This window comes from Haemorhous mexicanus, chromosome 18 (assembly GCF_027477595.1).
Source record: "Haemorhous mexicanus isolate bHaeMex1 chromosome 18, bHaeMex1.pri, whole genome shotgun sequence".
Lineage (NCBI taxonomy): Eukaryota > Metazoa > Chordata > Aves > Passeriformes > Fringillidae > Haemorhous > Haemorhous mexicanus.
In genome coordinates this window covers 11,114,120-11,131,236 of record NC_082358.1, presented here as the reverse complement: position 1 = coordinate 11,131,236, position 17,117 = coordinate 11,114,120, and the positions used below count along the sequence as shown (strand labels likewise).

Below are 17,117 nucleotides of genomic sequence, written 5' to 3'. Positions count from 1 at the left end.
GAGGGAGCGTGGGCAGGGTGCTAGAAACCAGCCTCTGCAGCTCAGGGGACAACGCACCAAATCCCATCAAATCCCAACCTTTACAGGTGAGACTCTGGGTGCCTTGAACAGGGCACACAAGCACACAGCTGCACGGGGGCAAAGCCCCTCTGGTGTAGGTAAAGATATGATCAAATGAAATGCAATAGAAAAAAAACCCAAAAACCAGGAAATTGGGAGATTTAGTGACTACAATAAAATGATCTGTGAGGAAATGAGGTGCAGTGCAAAGGACCAAAACATGCCAAAACAAACCTCACAGATGCTGCAAAATCAGGGGAAAAAATCAAGGAGGAAGACACAACTTTGAGGTGAAGATATGAGGGACATGGCATGGATACTTAAAAAAGGTGTAGGTAAAGTCCCAGAGAGGGGGGAAGGGTGGCCAGGAGGGGGACAAAACAGAAGTGCCACTCACATCAGTGCCACTGCAGGTGGCCATGCGGGGGTGGGAGGGGGTGAGCTGCTCCGTGGGACACAGCCTGGGGAGCCTGTTGTCCAGCCTGCACACTGCATCCACCCCTGGCACGGCAGGGAAGCCCTCCAGGGACAGGTACTTGTACAAGAGGCAGCTGGAAACACACAGAAATAAATTGTGAAGTACAAAAGTTACAGCATGGTTATAAAAGTCAAGAGCACCCACACAGCCTGGGCCCAGCCAAGTTTGGAGAAGGCTTTGGTCTATCAGGAGGGCCAAGGAGCACCTCTGGGCAGTGGGGAGCAAGGGACTGGGCATTACAGGACCAGGGAGAGCAGTAACAAGAAAAAACTTCTCCCCTTGCAATGGGCTTTATCCGGGGGATCACTGCTATGGTGGATGGGACAACCAGTGTTCAGAGCCCAGCCAGCCTTCTTGCCAACATGGACAGAGAGGTTCTGGGCAAGAAGCAGCACTGAGATGCTCCAAACACAACCAGACTCTGTTCATTTTAATAGTCCAGCAAAACCTACTCATGGCAGCCATTTGTGAGGAGACACACAACCTGGCACTGGGAACCCAGCCCAGCAGAGAGGTGGGCTGTGGTGTCACTGGGTGAGCACAGGGTCCATGAGAAAACACAGACTGGCTGTGCCGTGGATGAGATCTATGGGCTGGCTTTCTGGGCTGGTGCAGGTTCCACAAGCTTTATTTGCCACAGCCAAGTGCTCTACGAGCAGTTTTACTGCATCACTGAGTATGGACCGTGTATATTCCTAAACCCCAGGCCAAGAGGAGCTGAGCAAGCCCCACACAGCACAGAGATATGCAGATCCTTACTTCTGGGTGGCTTGTTCAGGGGCTGGCTGGTAGACACAAGGCTCTGTGACCTTCAGCTGCAGGATCGGTGCTTCGTAGTATGAGCTGGGCAGCAAAACCAGATAGTCCTGGGAGGAGAGATGGGAGAGGTGTTATGCTTGGCACACTTGTCCCCAGGGAGCTGCTGAAGCCCCCACGGTGGGTGGAGCACAGGGCCTTACCAGCAGCACCCCCTGTGCTTCAACAACCAGAGACCAGGTGTTGGGGTTGAGCACGAAGGGCTCCCCGAAGCTGTTCTGGGGCACAGTGACAAAGGCTGGCTCCGTGCTGGGAGCAAAGACAATCTGCTTGGTCTGCTCTGTACCTGGAATGGGAGGGATGAGAGGCTGTGAATGGAAAACTGGGGCTGGACATGGGAGGCTATGCTCAGGGAAGCAGCTCGGTGGTGCAGTGGGCAGTGACAGGTTCCCACTCTCTCGGTGCACCACAATCCCACACTGTCCTGGAACAGAGACATCCACTCTCAATCTGCTCAACAGCCTAATGGGAGAAATAAATATAAATCACTGCAATCCTTAATGCAAGTCCAGAGCTCTCTCAGTGTGCTCTGCATCCCCAGACTGCAAAGCACAGAGTGTTGCAAGCCAAGGAGTGTTTTGCCAGCTAGAAAAGGAAAGAACTCATCTGTGAAGAGTTAATTGTGAGACAGACAAAAAGAATTGCCCAGGTACATTTTTTCCTCAGGGAAATTCTGACCCCAGCTCCACAGGCAAGATACCTGTCTTCTGGCAAACTCTCAGGCCCCCAAGGTGTGCTCCTGCCTTTCTTCCTGCCAACCACAGACTCTGCACTCGAGATTTAGATGTTATTTTAAACTGACAGAACAGAATGGGTGCAACAGCATGGAATCCTGCTGCTGCTGATCAGCCCCTTGGCTCATCTGAGTCCCACAACCTCCTCATCAATGGATGCCATCACAGTACAGCCCCTAGAAGCAGACTGTGGGCCTGCCCAGCAGGTCAAGAGCTTCTGAAGAGCACAGGTGAGAGGCATTCACTGGGAATGGCTGCTCGGAGAGTGGAAGAGATGGAGAAGGAAGTGGAGAATGTGGCACACTGACTGTCCTGGTGTGGTACATGGACATCAAGGCACAACACACAGGGCCAGAAGCTAAAGCAAGGGCTTGTGCTGCTGCTGCTGGGATGGTTAATAATCCCTTTCCATGTGTGGTAGCTCTGTGACATGCCTGGCATCAGCTGAGGCTGGGACCTCATTTTTCCACATGGGAAGCAGAGGTGAGGATTCAAGGAGTGAAGAGATTCCTCTGAACTGGCACTGGGTTAGATTTCCTGGCAGGCTGAAGTTTCAGATCCCTTTGAGGCAATACACAGCTCCAACTGAGATGGCTTCTGGAGGCAGAGTGGAAGAAACCAGGCTGAAAATCCCATACTTGAAAAAGGATTCTCCTTTTGCAAGCCACATCTTCCAACTTCTTTCCAGGCTGCTTGTTCTTTGCCACGTGAAGCCCTTTCCATCCAGACATGAGGTGGCTCAGCACTCCTGAAGCCTCCCAAGGATGCTGCTGTCCTGTTGCTGGGGCACCAGTTTGGCTGCTTGCCTTCAGCACTAGAAAAATCACGTTGCTTCTGCACAAAAAGTGAAGCCCTTTTTAAGGCAAATGAGCTCTGCTGCTTGGATAGGACAGGTTAAATACTTCCTGACCTTTGGTGGGATCCTAAAGCATGACCACAGCTCCTGCTCTTCTTGTTCTTCTGCTGTGTAATATGACTGGACATAAAAAATAAGCCATTTTTCCTCTCAAAAAGAAAAAAAAAACAGGCGGCAGAAAAATTATATTTTGGCATTTCAAACCTTGCATACGACATCAAAGGCAGAACCTATGCCAGCTCAAGACAGAGGAGAGAACTTCCACACTGATAAATCAGGTAGTTATTGTTGACAGCCTTGTGCTGTGGATGTGTGGTCTGGAGGAAGAGTTTCAGCAGGACAATGTGGCTGTGGCACCCAAAGGGGTAAAATCAGCCAACCAACCACCCACCATGGCCTCAGGTGTGCTCCCATGTAGTCTTGCTCAGATTGTTTCCCAGAAAAATTGCTGTCCAGATTTTCAGGCTTGTTCAGACATCTTTTGGCGGCTCTTCTCCAGCAGCTCATGGTTTGATGAGAGGACACTGCACCAGAGTGCAATGCCTGAGTAAGATGTGTAATTTCACAGCCCTTCCAAGCCCCACACCACGTGTGAAGCCAGCAGCTTGGTTTGGGAGAAGCACACAGGAAAGGCAGAACTGCCACATCAGGGCATCTGGTAAATAAAACCACAGCCAGCTGCCAAAGACTGGATCCACTTCCCAGCTCTTGGCACATTCTGCTTTTGTGGAAAGTCAGCTCAGCTTTGCCTGGGGCACTGGGGTGATCTCATCCTGTGCTGGAAAGGTTGTATGGAATTGTACAACAGCTTTATCTCCCACCAGCCTGGCTGTGTCAGTCCTCAGTGTGCAGCCCCAGGGCTGGGCCCACCTTGCTGCAGCTTTGGTAAATAAAGGGGGCTGCAAACTCAAATCAGCCTTTCACCTGGGAGAGCAGGACTAATGGGTAAAGCCATATGGAAGCGTCTTCTGGAAAGGATGATGCAGAAGGCTGCCTGGGATGGGGAGGAGGTGGCGATGGCACAGGGAAGCAGAGCAGTCTGGGATCCTTACCTCTCCTTCGTGGCTGATAAGCTGTAATTTTGCCATACACAGTGGCCCCTCCTGAATTAATATACCTCAGGATGACATGGAACAGATAGAGCTCTGCCTCCTTCACGTCTACAGTGACTCTGATTTTATTCTGCAAAAAGCAAAAGAGCACACGGGGCACACATCACTGGGGGGCAGCTCCTGAGTGCCCACCCGCTCTGGGGAGGGCCTGACCCGCCTGCCCTACCTGCCTGCCTGCCTGCCTCTCTTCCCCCTCCCTTCCAGCCTAGGCACGGCTCTGGCCGGCCGCCTGACACGGGCACACTCGGGACGGACACACCTGGGGGCAGGAGAAGGGGCAGAGGAGCAGTGTCGCAGCGTGGGATGCTCTGGGTTAGTCTAGAAGTGAAAAATGCACTTACAGTTGGCACAAACATTAAACTTTCCTTCCTCAAGGACCGAGACCCTCCCTTCCACACTGGAGGGCCCCCGGCTGACGTAGCGGAAGACGAGGCGGAAGAGGTCGGGGGAGGTCACATTGACAGTCACCACTACCTTGGGCTGGTGGGAGAGAGAAAGGGGAGAGAAGCAGAGCACACCTTCAGTTACCTCCACCACCCTCACTGCCAGCCCAAGCACAGCCCTCGGCTCACTGCTCCCAAAGCAACATGCCACAGCGCGAGGAGGAGACAAGCACACGGACCCTACTGCTCATGGCACCTCGTGACACTGTCCCTCACTCTGGGGACACTTGGGGCCAGCCACCCAGGGAGCAACCTGCCTGTGGAAGGGGGTGGGAAGGCTGTGACCACACCTGGAGGATGCTGTGGCACAGCAGGGTGGCTCATCTGTCCTGGGGCACACACAATTACACGGGAAAGGTTATGGGAAGTTGTTGCTTTTGTTGTCAGCGCGCTGGTACCAGCCACCAGGTACCAAACTCCTGCCCTTCTATTTCTGGGACTCTGCCCAGCTGCCTACAGAACAGGCTGGGAATTGAGCTGGTGCCTCTTCCTCAGCAATGTGCAGTGCTAAGGACCAGCAGGGCTAATGGACCATACAACTGATGGCACATCTGCTCTCCCCCTGCCTGGACAAGAGCCCGGCTAAAGAGATGCTCAAGTCTGACCCATTCCAAAGAGATCCTAGTCTTAAATAACCTCCTGCCCAGGGAGACTTCTAATGAGGGCTGTGCTCTCCAAAGCTCCAGTTACACACCATCTTCCCATGGAGAGCAAACTGGAAGGGTTTTTATGGTAACAAATTTACAGGTGAGACCTGACAGCCAATAGCCACATGTCAGCCCTTCTATCAAGGTCCCTTTCTAGCTCAAACACCCATGCTGTGTGCAGCACTGCAGCTATGAGCTTGAGCATGGGCTCCATCCTTAAGCTTTAAGCCTGGGATTTTCTTAAGGGAGCCCCACAGTAATTCACTGCTTAGCTCCTACCTAAAACTCAGTGGGAAACAGTCCCTCTGTTATTTCACCTAAGCCCAAAAACGTGAAGAAAACTGAAAGTACATGCACCAGAGTAAGGAGCATCTTACATGGAACAAGACTGTCAGAGAATCACTGCCCTGTACTCCATCCCCACACGTGCACACACTTTGCAGAGGCCATGCAGAAGAAACCACCAAGGAGAGAAGAAGAGTCAAGAGAAGAAACAGCTTCACTTCTAGGGCTTACACAACTCCAGGTTAGCATAAACCATTGTTACAGCAAATCAGCTAACAGCAAGGGCAAAGGCTGAAGGGTAACAAGAGGTCCAAGCTGAACATGGCAGCTGAGGAGGAGATACTTATTTTTGGAAAGGGGAGGAAAGGTTATGCAGACTTATAGGAAAGAGCAGAGCCAGTTGAAAGAGGAACAAGGAAACGGAGAGACAGTGTTTATAGACATCCCTGTAAGTAATCACCATGCTGCCACCTTTGTCTAAATAGATTAGGATGTCACGGGATTCCCAGTTTAGGATCTTTCCCCTCATCAGTCTATGCCACCCCCAGCACTACAGGAAGTATCTGCACAAACAGGCTATATATACACTGTGTTGTTTATGTTGGCCATCCTGTGACTTGGGGGGTTTCAGGAGCACTTGGGGTGAGAGATGTGTGCCAAAAGCACATCATCCCTCCACCAGCCACATCCTCCCCATGGGAAGCCGGGCTGGGCTGCAGCCACCAGCGTACCTGGATGGAGGACATCTGTGCATAGCCTCGCCAGCTGAAGCCCTCAAACTCCAAGGGGTTGTAGCCAAAGCGCACAGCCCGGCCCGACGGCGTGGTGCCATCCTCCAGCTCGAATTTCAAGTGGTGAAGGTCAGGGAAATAATGATCCCGTGCTGGTCTGGGGAAGAGAGAGAGCATCGTCACCTGCGGGGCTATCGGAGGGAGCAGCAGAGGTCACCTCCGCCAGGCTGATGTGACAGCAGCCCGGGCGATGAGGTCCCCATCCCCGTGGTGGCAGAGGACACCGTGGGAGGCAGGGCATGCCAAGGTGCAGCTTACTGTGTGCAGGTGGGACCGCGTGTGCTCTGCCGGCAGCGACAGGCTCCGCTCCGCGCCTCGCAGGACGGCCCCAGGGCCCCGCCGACGTCGCACCGGCAGCCTGCGGGCAGGAAGCGCCTGTTTACATTCCCGCCGTGCTAACGAGCTCCTGGTCGCTAATCAAAGGCACATCCCCAGCGGGCGGGGAGCCTGGGGCCACTATTTTTATTCCATTGTATCCGTTTTCATATTTGGCCCCGGCCCCACTTGGATGGGCTCTTCTTCCACCTCAGCGCGGAGCTATTTCCAGGCGGCTGATGGAACAAGGTCTGCAAACCCTCACGGACAGGAGCTGCAGTCCTGCCATCAGCCCTGCCAGCACTGCGTGGGATGGCTCTGAGCAGCCCATCTCCTCCTTCACCTCTTCCCATGGACACGGGGGAGAGTGGGATCTCCTCCTTCACCTCTTCCCACGGACATGGTACAGAGTGTTTCCGTGCCCATCCTCTCCCAGCAGGAGGAAGGGGCATTGCTGCAAGGATGTGACCAGTGGTTCAAACACACCGGTTTCTGGTACCCAAAGGGGGAATCTCACCTGGCTGTTTGCTCCCCAGCCTGACAGACCTGTGCTCAATAGTGGAAAAGCACAACCTCAGGTCTCCAGAGCCACAGTAATTCCCAGCCCATGCTCTGGGCTGTGGTATAGAATCACAGAACCACGGTTGGAAGAGACAAAAAGATCATTGAATTCCAACCATCAACCCAGCACTGCCACTGTACCCTTAAACACTTAACTGCATCACCCCAAAAATGATGACCCAAAACAGAAGGTAGGACATCTCCTGCCCCTTTTCTCCAAGGTCCCCAACCAGTCAGTCTGTGCAATGGGGTCAGTTCTTGTGGCCCCCTCGCTCCCCAAACACCTCACAGAAGGGCTCACCTTGGCAGCCAAAGTAATTTGCATTCTCCATGTTGAAGTAGCCATCCTTGCAGGCCGAGCAGAGCTTCCCACACACGTTGGCTTTGCAGAAACACTGCCCATCACCCTGGGAGAGAAGCAGGCATGGAAACACATTCCTTCCTGTTGCTTGTCATGGCTAAGCTGTTCCTCAGTTATTTGGGTTCTGGTCTGAGACACTGCAGAAGCAGCAGATTGAGATTCATGCTCTACACGGCTTCCTGCGCGTGGGTGGGCCAGATAAGGGCCAGATAACTTAAATTACCCAACAATGCAGGCAAACAAAAATCCAGGCATCCTGGGACAGACACAGAAATATTTAGGTGCCTAATTTATGACAGGTCTTAATCCCACATTCTCATGCAAGCCCAGATTGTGGTGCAAGAGCTGAGAGCTCAGTTGGGGCCTCTCCAGCAGCTGCTGGGATAGACAGAGCTGAACACTCCCAACACAGCACACTCAGAGGAGCCTGGAAGCAGAGAACAAACCCACCTGCCGGCACTCTGTGATTCCACTGATGGTGCCCTTGGTGTCACACTTGCAGCCTGAGGAGAGGGAGATGAACAAGAAAGCCAGAAGGTCAATCAGCCCCTGAGAAGAAACCTGATGGGGTCAGCACCCACCACACCACAAGACAGTGATTGGGGTAAGAGGAGCCAGGAACTGGTCAAGTAGAAGGTAGCCCTGCACAAGGGCTCAGATTTCATTTTGGACAGCTACTGTTAAGGACACAGCTACCAAAGACATTTGCCTTTTCTGCATATTTGGCCATGAAAAATCAGGTGTCTGCGGGGAGGGCTGAGAATGGCATAACTCATTGTATGAGCCCTATGTTTCATCCCAAGCAAAAAGCTCCAGGCTCTGGCCTTTCCCCTTTCCACATGAGGGTCACCCAGAGGACTCCAGCTCTGACACATCACTTCTGGGTGAGGATGGAAGGAAGGCCATCACTTCCAATCCTCCAGTGATGGTGCTCACTGGCTTGGGTTTGGCTCCTGCACCATGGAGGGGACTTTTGTGGGCTGTGCAAATGCCATTTCCTTACTCAGGCAGCCATAGGGGTTCTCTGGAGTCAGGTTCCAGTATCCAGGTTTGCATCTGTCACAAGCTGGGCCTTCCACGTATGCTCGACATGCACAGGAGCCCTGGGGAAAGGCAGGGGGAAAAAAGAGCAAGTGAGAATTTGCAGCACAGTGGTTGAAAGTGGGGTCTGCTGCTCTGGCTGAGCTTAAGGAAGGACTTGGTCCAAAAGGAGATAAAGCAGACCATAGAGAATGACCTGCAGGGGTTGTGGTAGGTTCATTTCATACTCACTGGGGCCAGCGAGGGATCTGCAGTCTCCAACCCAGCTGGGTTACAGGAGCCCACTAGAAAAGAGAGGTAGAAGAACAGATTTATAGCACTAGCCCACCCCTTAGCTGCCCCTAACTGGGTTTATTTGTCCCCTTGCAAAGCTTTTGGGGGATGCTAAATGCATTTACCAGCACCCAAGAGACTGGAGTGTGGCAGAGATGAGGGACAAGGGGCTACCTTGGCAGTGGGGGAAGCCGTAGGCGCCAGGCTCGCAGCTGTCACAGCGCAGCCCCGTCACCCCGGGCCGGCAGCTGCACTGCCCCGTGTCCTGCTCACAGGTGCCATGCAGGGACCCCTCCCGGGAGCACTGGCAAGCTGCAAGAGAGGGGAGAGAGCTGCTGGAGGGGCATTCAGGGCTTCCCAGCAACAGCCTCTTTTGTCTGCCTGACCTTCACCCAAAGCGGCCAGACATGGATTATAAATAAAATTCTCATTCTTTGCTTTTGGTTAAAACCGCCCCAACTTTTAGGAAAAACAACAGAAGTCTCAATGTTTATCACAGCCATTCACATGCATTTATGTGTATTTCAGAGGCAGGGAAGAGTTTTGGTTGAGGAGAAGGGGTGTGATCTCATCCCCCAAAGGTCAGTTGCAGTGACATAGCAGACCCTACAAAATCCAAAACACTCCGAGCAGCATTTGGCCATCAGGGTCTGCCCTGTGGATGCTGGATGTGGGCAGCAGGGTGAGGGCAGGGCAATGGCTCCACAGCTTCTGCACGACCTGCTGCCCATGAATGCACAGAGATGCCACTGCCCTATCACAGGAAAGGTCAGCAAGCTGCCAGGGAGCTGCCCATGCCTTCCTTGCCCAGCCAGAACACCTCAAACCCCTGCCAAAGGAGACATTCTAGGCTGACACCCCCACACTGGCTAACAGCTAAAGACTGCTCAGGAAACAATAGATTTTAGGAAAATATAAAAATCAGGTGGTTCTTTTCTTTCCTTGCTGTGGGTCTTCTACAGCTCTGCAATCTGGCTATGGCTTTATGAGACCAAAAAAAAGTGACTACTGAACTCCTGTGAGACCATTTCATCTCTGCCTCCATCCTCTTCAAAGGCATACTGCCGGCATCAGCATTTGGGAGGAGAGTTCTGCCAGCTGGCAAGGCTCAGGAGTCCACATTTAGTACTGTGCAAGAGGGTGATGATGCTCTTTTGTTGCTTCACGGAAATTGTATCACGGATTACTTTTTAATGAGCAGTAAATTCTTGCTGGGAGACATAAGAGTACATCTGGCTTCTAGTCGGGACTGCTGACAGGGAGGGAGGTGGGGACACTCTGCTCAGAGCTGGGGAGGGCTGGTCAGAGGATTTGGGGCTGCAGGCACCTGCCACAGGCACCAGCAGCAATAGTCCAGGAGCGATGCAGTGCCCAGAGAAATGGATGGGAGCAGAGAATCATTAAGGTTGAAGACCTTAAGATCATCACCCAACTGTTCCCCCAGCACTGCCAAGCCCACCACCAAACCATGTCCCCAAGTGCCACCATCCACACAATTTTTAAAGCCTCCCAATGATGGAGACTCCACCGCTGCCCTGGGCAGCCTGTGTCAATACTTGACAACTTTTGGTGAAGAAATTTTTCTTAATACCCAACCTAAACCTCTCAGGGTGCAACATGGGGCCATCTCCTCTTGTCTAGTTACTTGGCAGAAGAGACTGACCTCGGTCTGGCTACAGCCTCCTCTCAGTGTTTGTAGAGAGCAGCGAGGTGTTACTCACGTGTGCAGCTGGGGAATCCATAGAAGCCCAGGGCACACTGGTTGCAGGTGTGTCCTGCAAAGTTCCCGTGGCATCGGCACTGCCCCGCTGGGCTGCAGTTGTTGTCCACTGCACCCCGGGAATCGCAGGAGCAAGCTGTAAGAGCAGGACTCTGATGATCCCTGTGGTCTGTGGCCAAGCACTGCTGGTCTGAAGCATCATTCAGACCCCCAGGAATCAGCCACTTCCATCAGAAAATACTAATTTCTTAATCCCTTGGTAAATTTTGCAGTATTTTCACAACCATACCAGGAAAATGCACTGAGGGGTCTTTACAGCCCATTCAGTGTTCCCCAGCAGTTTAGTAGGCTAATGCTCTAAAATGACACACGCAAAAAGGGCATAAGCTGAGACACCAGGTCACAGCAGGGTTGTGATGAGGAAGAGTGACTGATAAAAACTGCTTTGTCTTCCAGGCTTTGCTATGATCCATGACCCCCAAAACAAGCCTGCCAAATTCACAGTACAAACCACACAGATTTGATACTGAGAAACACCAAAGTCTTGCAAGAAGAGCTATGTCTTTTAGAGCAGCAGGAGCTGAAGGTTCAGGTGCTTACCATAGCAGTGGGGGTAGGAGTGGTAGCCAGGGCTGCACTGATCACAGCGCGGCCCAGCAAACTCAGCTCTGCAGAAACAATTCCCAGCAGAGTCACAGCCTCCTGGCAGCGTCCCCACAGCACTGCAGCCACACACTGCAACACACAGAAACCACCTCCTGAGCTGGGAGTATGGGGCAGAACTCACGGCAAAATGCCTTTTTCCTGGAGTTCTCAGACAGGCATCAGGTGCTGCTCTAAGCATTCACACCATCAGTCTCTGCCCATGGCACATATTCTCCAAAACCCCCTTCCAGCCCTTCAGTCCCCTGCCAGAGGACTCTGGCTGTGTCCCCACCCAGGTCTGTGAAGGACAGATACTCACACTGGCACAGAGGGTAGTTGAAGTAGCCTGGAGCACACTGGTCACACGAGTGCCCTTCAAAGCCTGTCCGGCACAGACACTGCCCTGTGTCGCTGTCACAGGTGCCATCGTACTGACCAGGGCCAGAGCACTGGCAGGCTGCAAAGCAACAAGGGCAACAGTAAATCAGCAGGATTTTTTGTCCTTAGCCTTCCCAGGAAAGGAACCAAAGCATCTGTTCCTCTGGGGTAGAAGAGCAGTTGCTGGAGAAAGCATGGGGAACAGAGCTGACAGCAAGCATGCCTGGCCCATAGCGAATTCCTCCAGAGTCCCCCACAGCTTGGGAGGATGCTGGAGGGTCAGGGCTGGGTGGAAAACAACAGCAAAAGTGCAGAAGTCATGGGAATTTATCACTTGGAAGTAGAGCTGTGGAATTCCTCCTCCCCAGCACGGGTGGGGAACAAGAAGAAGCCCAGCAGGGTGAGCTTAGGGACGCTGCCCGCCGGGTACTCACGCTGGCAGCTGGGCCCGTAGTGGCCTGGGGCACACTGGTCACAGTGTGTGCCCTGGAAGTTGGGCTTGCACACACACACCCCCACCCGGGGGTCCTTCCGACAGGCGTTGCCTTCTGTCCCACCCGCGTAGCAGTCGCAGTCTGGATGGGACACACAACACACACGGCTGTCAGTCCAGCTCTGAGGTCCCACAAGGACACAGCAGGAGTTGCCCTGAGGCAGCTCAAATGCTCAGGCATTTGCTTCCATACCCTTCCTATCAGATAAGAATGTTTTAACCACCCACGCCTGGCTCCCGGGGTGGCTGGGAGGGCTCAGCACCACGCTGCTGTGAAGGGGCAGGGTGGGCAGCAGGGCAACACACAGGGCAGGCAAATGCTGCTTCCACAAGCCCAGGCAGAGCTGAGTCAGTGTTGTGTGGGAATAACCACAGCCTTGGGCTAATCAGGGTGAACTCTGGGCTTTCTCTCTGGTCACTCCATGCTCAGCTGCACCCGAGACCTGCCCTCTTCCAGGGCAGGGTGTTCCAGGCAGGCAGTGCCAAGGCTCTGAGCCAGCCCTGCTGTCACCAACAGCAGTGGTGTGGGGTGCTGGGCTGGGAGAGGCAAGGACAAACATCATCCAAAAACCAGAGGGAGGGGGAGGTGAGGAAAGGAGAAGGGAAGTGAGAAATTCCAGCTCAGGAAAGGAAAAAACCTGTCTGGAAGATACGGACTTCAGAATATCAGAAGGAAGGAAAAGGTTATCTGGAGTGTGCTGGGGAGCATGAGACAGGGGAGGATTTGGTGGGAAAAGAGACAGAAAAAAGCACAAAGGGAGTAGATGAACCAAGAGGAGTGAGCATGAGAGAGGAGGGAGGTGGAGGGGAGCAGGGATGAGAGCATGGATGAGCTTTCTAAACAACAGAGGAAGCGAGTGGCTGCCTGTGCATGACCCTTCAGAGGTGCCCACAGCAGAAGTCCCAGCTCAGCCACAGCCCCTCCATGACCTTTGGGGGAGGTTCCTCACAGGGAGGGCAGAAGGGACATCCCCACATGGCCTGGACCCCAGAAAAAAATCACACTGTCACTCCAGCCTAGAGCTTCCACATCTGTAAAAAGGGGATCATAAAACTACCTTTCCCTCCAGCTCAGCTGCTGGTCATACTCTCTTAAAACCACTCAGGGCTGCCCCATACAACATATGTGCCCAGTTAGCTGAAGACCTGATCTTGCATTGGATGGGAGGTATAACAGAAATGACAGCATTGCCAAAGTACCAAGGAAAATTGCACTGCTTACTTATTATCTGTCCTGCAGGAAGCACTTGTTCTCCAGTACTGTTGTGAGAGAAAGCTGGAATGGCTGTGCAGAGAAAGACACATTGGACATATCAGCACACAGAAAAATCCTGATGGAATATCAGGGACTTGACAGTCCCAAAGCCGAACAGGCTGAACAAAAATGTGGAACACGGAACAAAGCACAGATGTCCCACTAAACATCAAACCATTACAGCTCTTTTTAGCCTGTCTTTCACAAGAAAGTGGGAGATGAAACTCCAGCCAAATGGGAAGCTCCTGTTGACTCTGTGTTCAGAGCAGCTCAGCTCAGCTACAGCTCCCACCTAAGCCAAATGTGGACCTGAAAGAACTCCTCCTGGCACAGGAGTGCCACGTGGCATGGGGAAAGGACACCCCAAGAGCCAGAACTGGAGCTGCTGGCCCTTCCCAGAGCTCCCAGCTGTGCAGCCCCACTCACGGTAGCAGTGGGGGAAGTTGAGGTAGCCCTCGGCACAGGCGTGGCAGTGCTCCCCAGTGTAGTTGGGTTTGCAGTAGCAGCGCCCGGTGAGGTCCTCGCAGGTGCCATCGGTGAAGTCAGACTCACAGTTACAGCCTGCAGAGAGGGACAAGTGTCACTGAGTGAGGCTCAGACTGCCTACAGCAGCAAAACCTCCCAGCCCAACCCTCCAGAGCGCCCTGCCCAGTGTCACCCAGGCCAGCAGGATGTCACTGCAGAGCAGTTCACACTCACGGTAGCAAATGTAAGGAGAGTCGATGGGGTGGTCGGGGGATCGATAGTAGCCAGGGATGCACCTCTCACAATTAATGCCAGTGGTGTGATGCTGAAAGACAGTGGGTTGGAGAGGCATCAGCTCCTCTGCCTGCAGGATTCACATTCATCTGCCAGATTTACTAACAGCTCCAGGTTACAGAGGAAGCAGCTCAGGAGCAGCAGCACACGAAGACCCAAATCTGCTCAAAATTCCACATAAACCAACTTGGGAACAAAGCACTTCCTGCCAACTGTATCCTCCCATAAACACAGTGTGAGTTTCAGGTTCATATCTGACCTTGAGCCCATTTCACTTCTTTCAGATGGTAAAATCTCCTGACCATTTTGTGCTTGAAGGATGGGAGCAACCTGTTTCCTCCCAGCAAGGAAGCACAGCCAGAAGTTTCATGCTAGTGCATGAATTAATCGAGTCACAGTTACCATCACCTTGGGAAAGGAAGAGCTACTTTTCCACTTTCACAGAGACTGAAGACTGGCATTTTGGTGGGCAGAGACATCCAGGGAGATGCCAGAGCATCGTGAACACAACGTAATCCCTACAGTAGCAATCTGTCCCTCCCAATTCTGGTGTCTCAGCAAACTAAAGCTTTAGGAGGTAGTGGTACTACCAGGGTACTAACAGCTAGAAACCCAAGTGCTGTTCTCATTACTGGTACACACTCCTTTAATCCACAGCAAAGAGACTAAATTTCCAGGCAGAGACCTAATTTAGATAACAGAGTGACTTGGTGGAGAGGTCCCAGGAGGCTGAACTCCAGGCTGACAGCAGAAACAAACACAAACGTTTACAACAGCCTTTTCCAGAGAAGCTCTTCAGGCCTACCTGGCAGTCAATACAAACACCTCCCCCTTCAAACTTGTCCTCACGACTCCTGCTGGCTTTGTGTCGGTCCACCTCCGGGTCGTAGTAGCAGTCATAGGCATGGCCATTGCAATTGCAGGCTGGAACACAAAGAGAGGAGAGTTGAACCACCCGCCCTCAGAGCTCCTTCAGTCAGCAGCTGCATCTCAAGATGTCAACTCTCCCTCCTGGGTCTGATGGGTTGCTTTCCCATGAGAAAAGATGCCTGAATACATCTGGGGGATTACATGATCTCCCAAGCTCTCTGAAGTCTTTCAGTTCAAAAGCACAGAAGCAGCAACTCCTTCACAAAGTCTGGAGAGTGCAGCGGGCACAAAATCACAAGTAAAGTATGTGCAGGCGTGTATGGACGAGACAGAAAAATCACCACACTGTGGGGCCTCGACTAGCCTGGTTTGGAGAGCAACATTCTTGCCTCTTTTATCCCACCCTGGAAAGAGGTGAGCTGTAAAACCCAGCACCAGGTGAGGGGGCTTTAGAAACGCCCAGGATTTAAGATCCTCTGCCACCCTGTGTTTCTAAGACACCATGTGGTGCAGCTCTGCGCTCCCAGTGCAGCAGAAATTCCACTGTCAGCACTGACCAAAGGTTTCTCTAGACACACAAAGATGTCCTGAATGTAAACACACCCAAACCTAATTCATCTTGCAGACAGAATTGAGCAACAAGACTCGCCTGCACGAACCCTTGGACACACTGGAGGAATTAGAAGGCAAGCAGAGCCAAAGTCCCACACGGACCTCGGAGACCTCCCTGCGTGAGCCTCACCTGAGCACCAACACCTGCTGTGCAGAGCCCTCCCTGCTGTGTCACTGCCCCCAGCTCACCCAGTCCCACTCAGCACCAGCCCCAGCAGTGCAGTGAGCAGCTGCCCTGCAGCAGGGCATGGGGCTGTGCCTGGCAGAAGGGAAAGCCCAGCCCTGTTACCATCATATTTTCTGAAAAATCCCTTCGCCAGGATTTCTTCTCCTGGGAAGCTGAGAAGCCTCAGAGAAAAATGAAAACAGTAACTATCTGATTGCTTCTCCTGTGTTTTGCTGCTTTGGAATGTGGTCTGGAGATTGTTTATCCAACAGGTGGTTGTTTGATTGGTTTTATGTGAATTGTTTCTACTTAATGACCAATCACAGCCAGCTGTGCCAGGACGCTGGAAGAGAGAGTCACGAGTTTTCATTATCAGTCTTGTAAGCCTTCTGTCTGTATCCTTCCTCCATTCTTTAACATAATATAATATAAAATAATAAATTAGCCTTCTAAGAACACGGAGTCAGAGTCACTCATCTCTGCCCCCGTGGGGGCTGTCTGCAAACGGGCCCCAGCCCCACTCACGCTGGCACTCGTTGGCGCTGTCGGCGGTGGCAGGCTTCCAGGGGAACTGGTGGTAGCCGGGGCAGCAGCGGTCACAGGAGCCACCACAGGTGTTGTGCTGGCAGTCACACTGCAGCCTGCAGGGACAGGAACAGGGCACACACAAGGTTGGGGTGATGACAGGGATGAGTGGGATGGAGAGCTGCAGTGTGACCCTGCTGTGTATCGCTGTCGATCATCCGGTACACGGACAAGTGGTATCCCAATATATATTCTAATCCCAATATTCTGGAAAGGAGGCTTCCAAGGCTTTTTTTTTTCCAACTTTCTAACTGATTAATTTTTTTTCTGAGCCAAACTTTGCTATTCCAGCTGCATTCTCTCCCTTTCTTCTCCTCCACAATAATTCTTTTTCTTCACAGGGAGACAAGGATAAGAGAAAAATCTGCCGCTGCCTAGCCAGCTCTGCAGAGAATAAAATGTGAAATGGTTGGAGCTGAAGCTGATTATCTGAGAGAGTGCAGGAACACAAAGATGTCCCCACCACTGTGCAGGAGCAGCATGAAAGGAAAAAATGATAGCCCAGAGCTTGGAGAGGGATGGGGCCACACAGGTGCTGCCTATTCCTCCAGGGACACCTGTGCTGCAGGGAAGAGAGCATGAAATTTGAATTAAGGGTTTCAGTAGATGCTGACTCCACGCTCCCTGTACACTGCACTCCTGCTTTCCAGGCAGGGCTGTGCTGGGTAAAGGAATCTCGACAGGCACCCGATGGATCTCGTCCCTGCCCCACTCCAGGGTGATTCATTAACGTCAGTGACATCAGCCCCAAAGCCTCCACTTAGCACAGGGCCATTCCCATCCAACACAAATGCTTTCTGTTGTATTAGACTTATGGATAATACAGCATGTTCCAGCTTTTATCTGTGCAATTACTCATTT

The 17,117-nt window shown here is 52.5% G+C and overlaps 1 protein-coding gene across 3 annotated transcripts in view; it reads right to left on the bottom strand.

Moving 5' to 3' along the window:
• LAMA5 (laminin subunit alpha 5) overlaps positions 1-17,117 on the bottom strand; it is an 89,635-nt gene that overhangs the window by 25,018 nt on the left and 47,500 nt on the right. For 2 of the 3 annotated variants that reach the window (XM_059862387.1, XM_059862388.1), the window contains exons 7-26: positions 16,197-16,312; positions 14,829-14,947; positions 13,964-14,054; positions 13,691-13,825; positions 13,232-13,294; positions 11,951-12,091; positions 11,458-11,595; positions 11,094-11,228; positions 10,495-10,629; positions 8,948-9,085; positions 8,732-8,784; positions 8,463-8,562; positions 7,910-7,962; positions 7,400-7,505; positions 6,481-6,580; positions 6,163-6,319; positions 4,398-4,536; positions 1,498-1,640; positions 1,298-1,404; positions 458-611 (exon numbers count right to left, since the gene is read on the bottom strand). In XM_059862387.1, the coding sequence (XP_059718370.1) occupies positions 458-611; positions 1,298-1,404; positions 1,498-1,640; positions 4,398-4,536; positions 6,163-6,319; positions 6,481-6,580; positions 7,400-7,505; positions 7,910-7,962; positions 8,463-8,562; positions 8,732-8,784; positions 8,948-9,085; positions 10,495-10,629; positions 11,094-11,228; positions 11,458-11,595; positions 11,951-12,091; positions 13,232-13,294; positions 13,691-13,825; positions 13,964-14,054; positions 14,829-14,947; positions 16,197-16,312 (2,323 nt within the window). Of the gene's footprint in view, positions 1-457; positions 612-1,297; positions 1,405-1,497; positions 1,641-3,996; positions 4,127-4,397; positions 4,537-6,162; positions 6,320-6,480; positions 6,581-7,399; positions 7,506-7,909; positions 7,963-8,462; positions 8,563-8,731; positions 8,785-8,947; positions 9,086-10,494; positions 10,630-11,093; positions 11,229-11,457; positions 11,596-11,950; positions 12,092-13,231; positions 13,295-13,690; positions 13,826-13,963; positions 14,055-14,828; positions 14,948-16,196; positions 16,313-17,117 lie in introns of all 3 variants that reach the window. The other variant, XM_059862389.1, reaches the window with a different exon arrangement.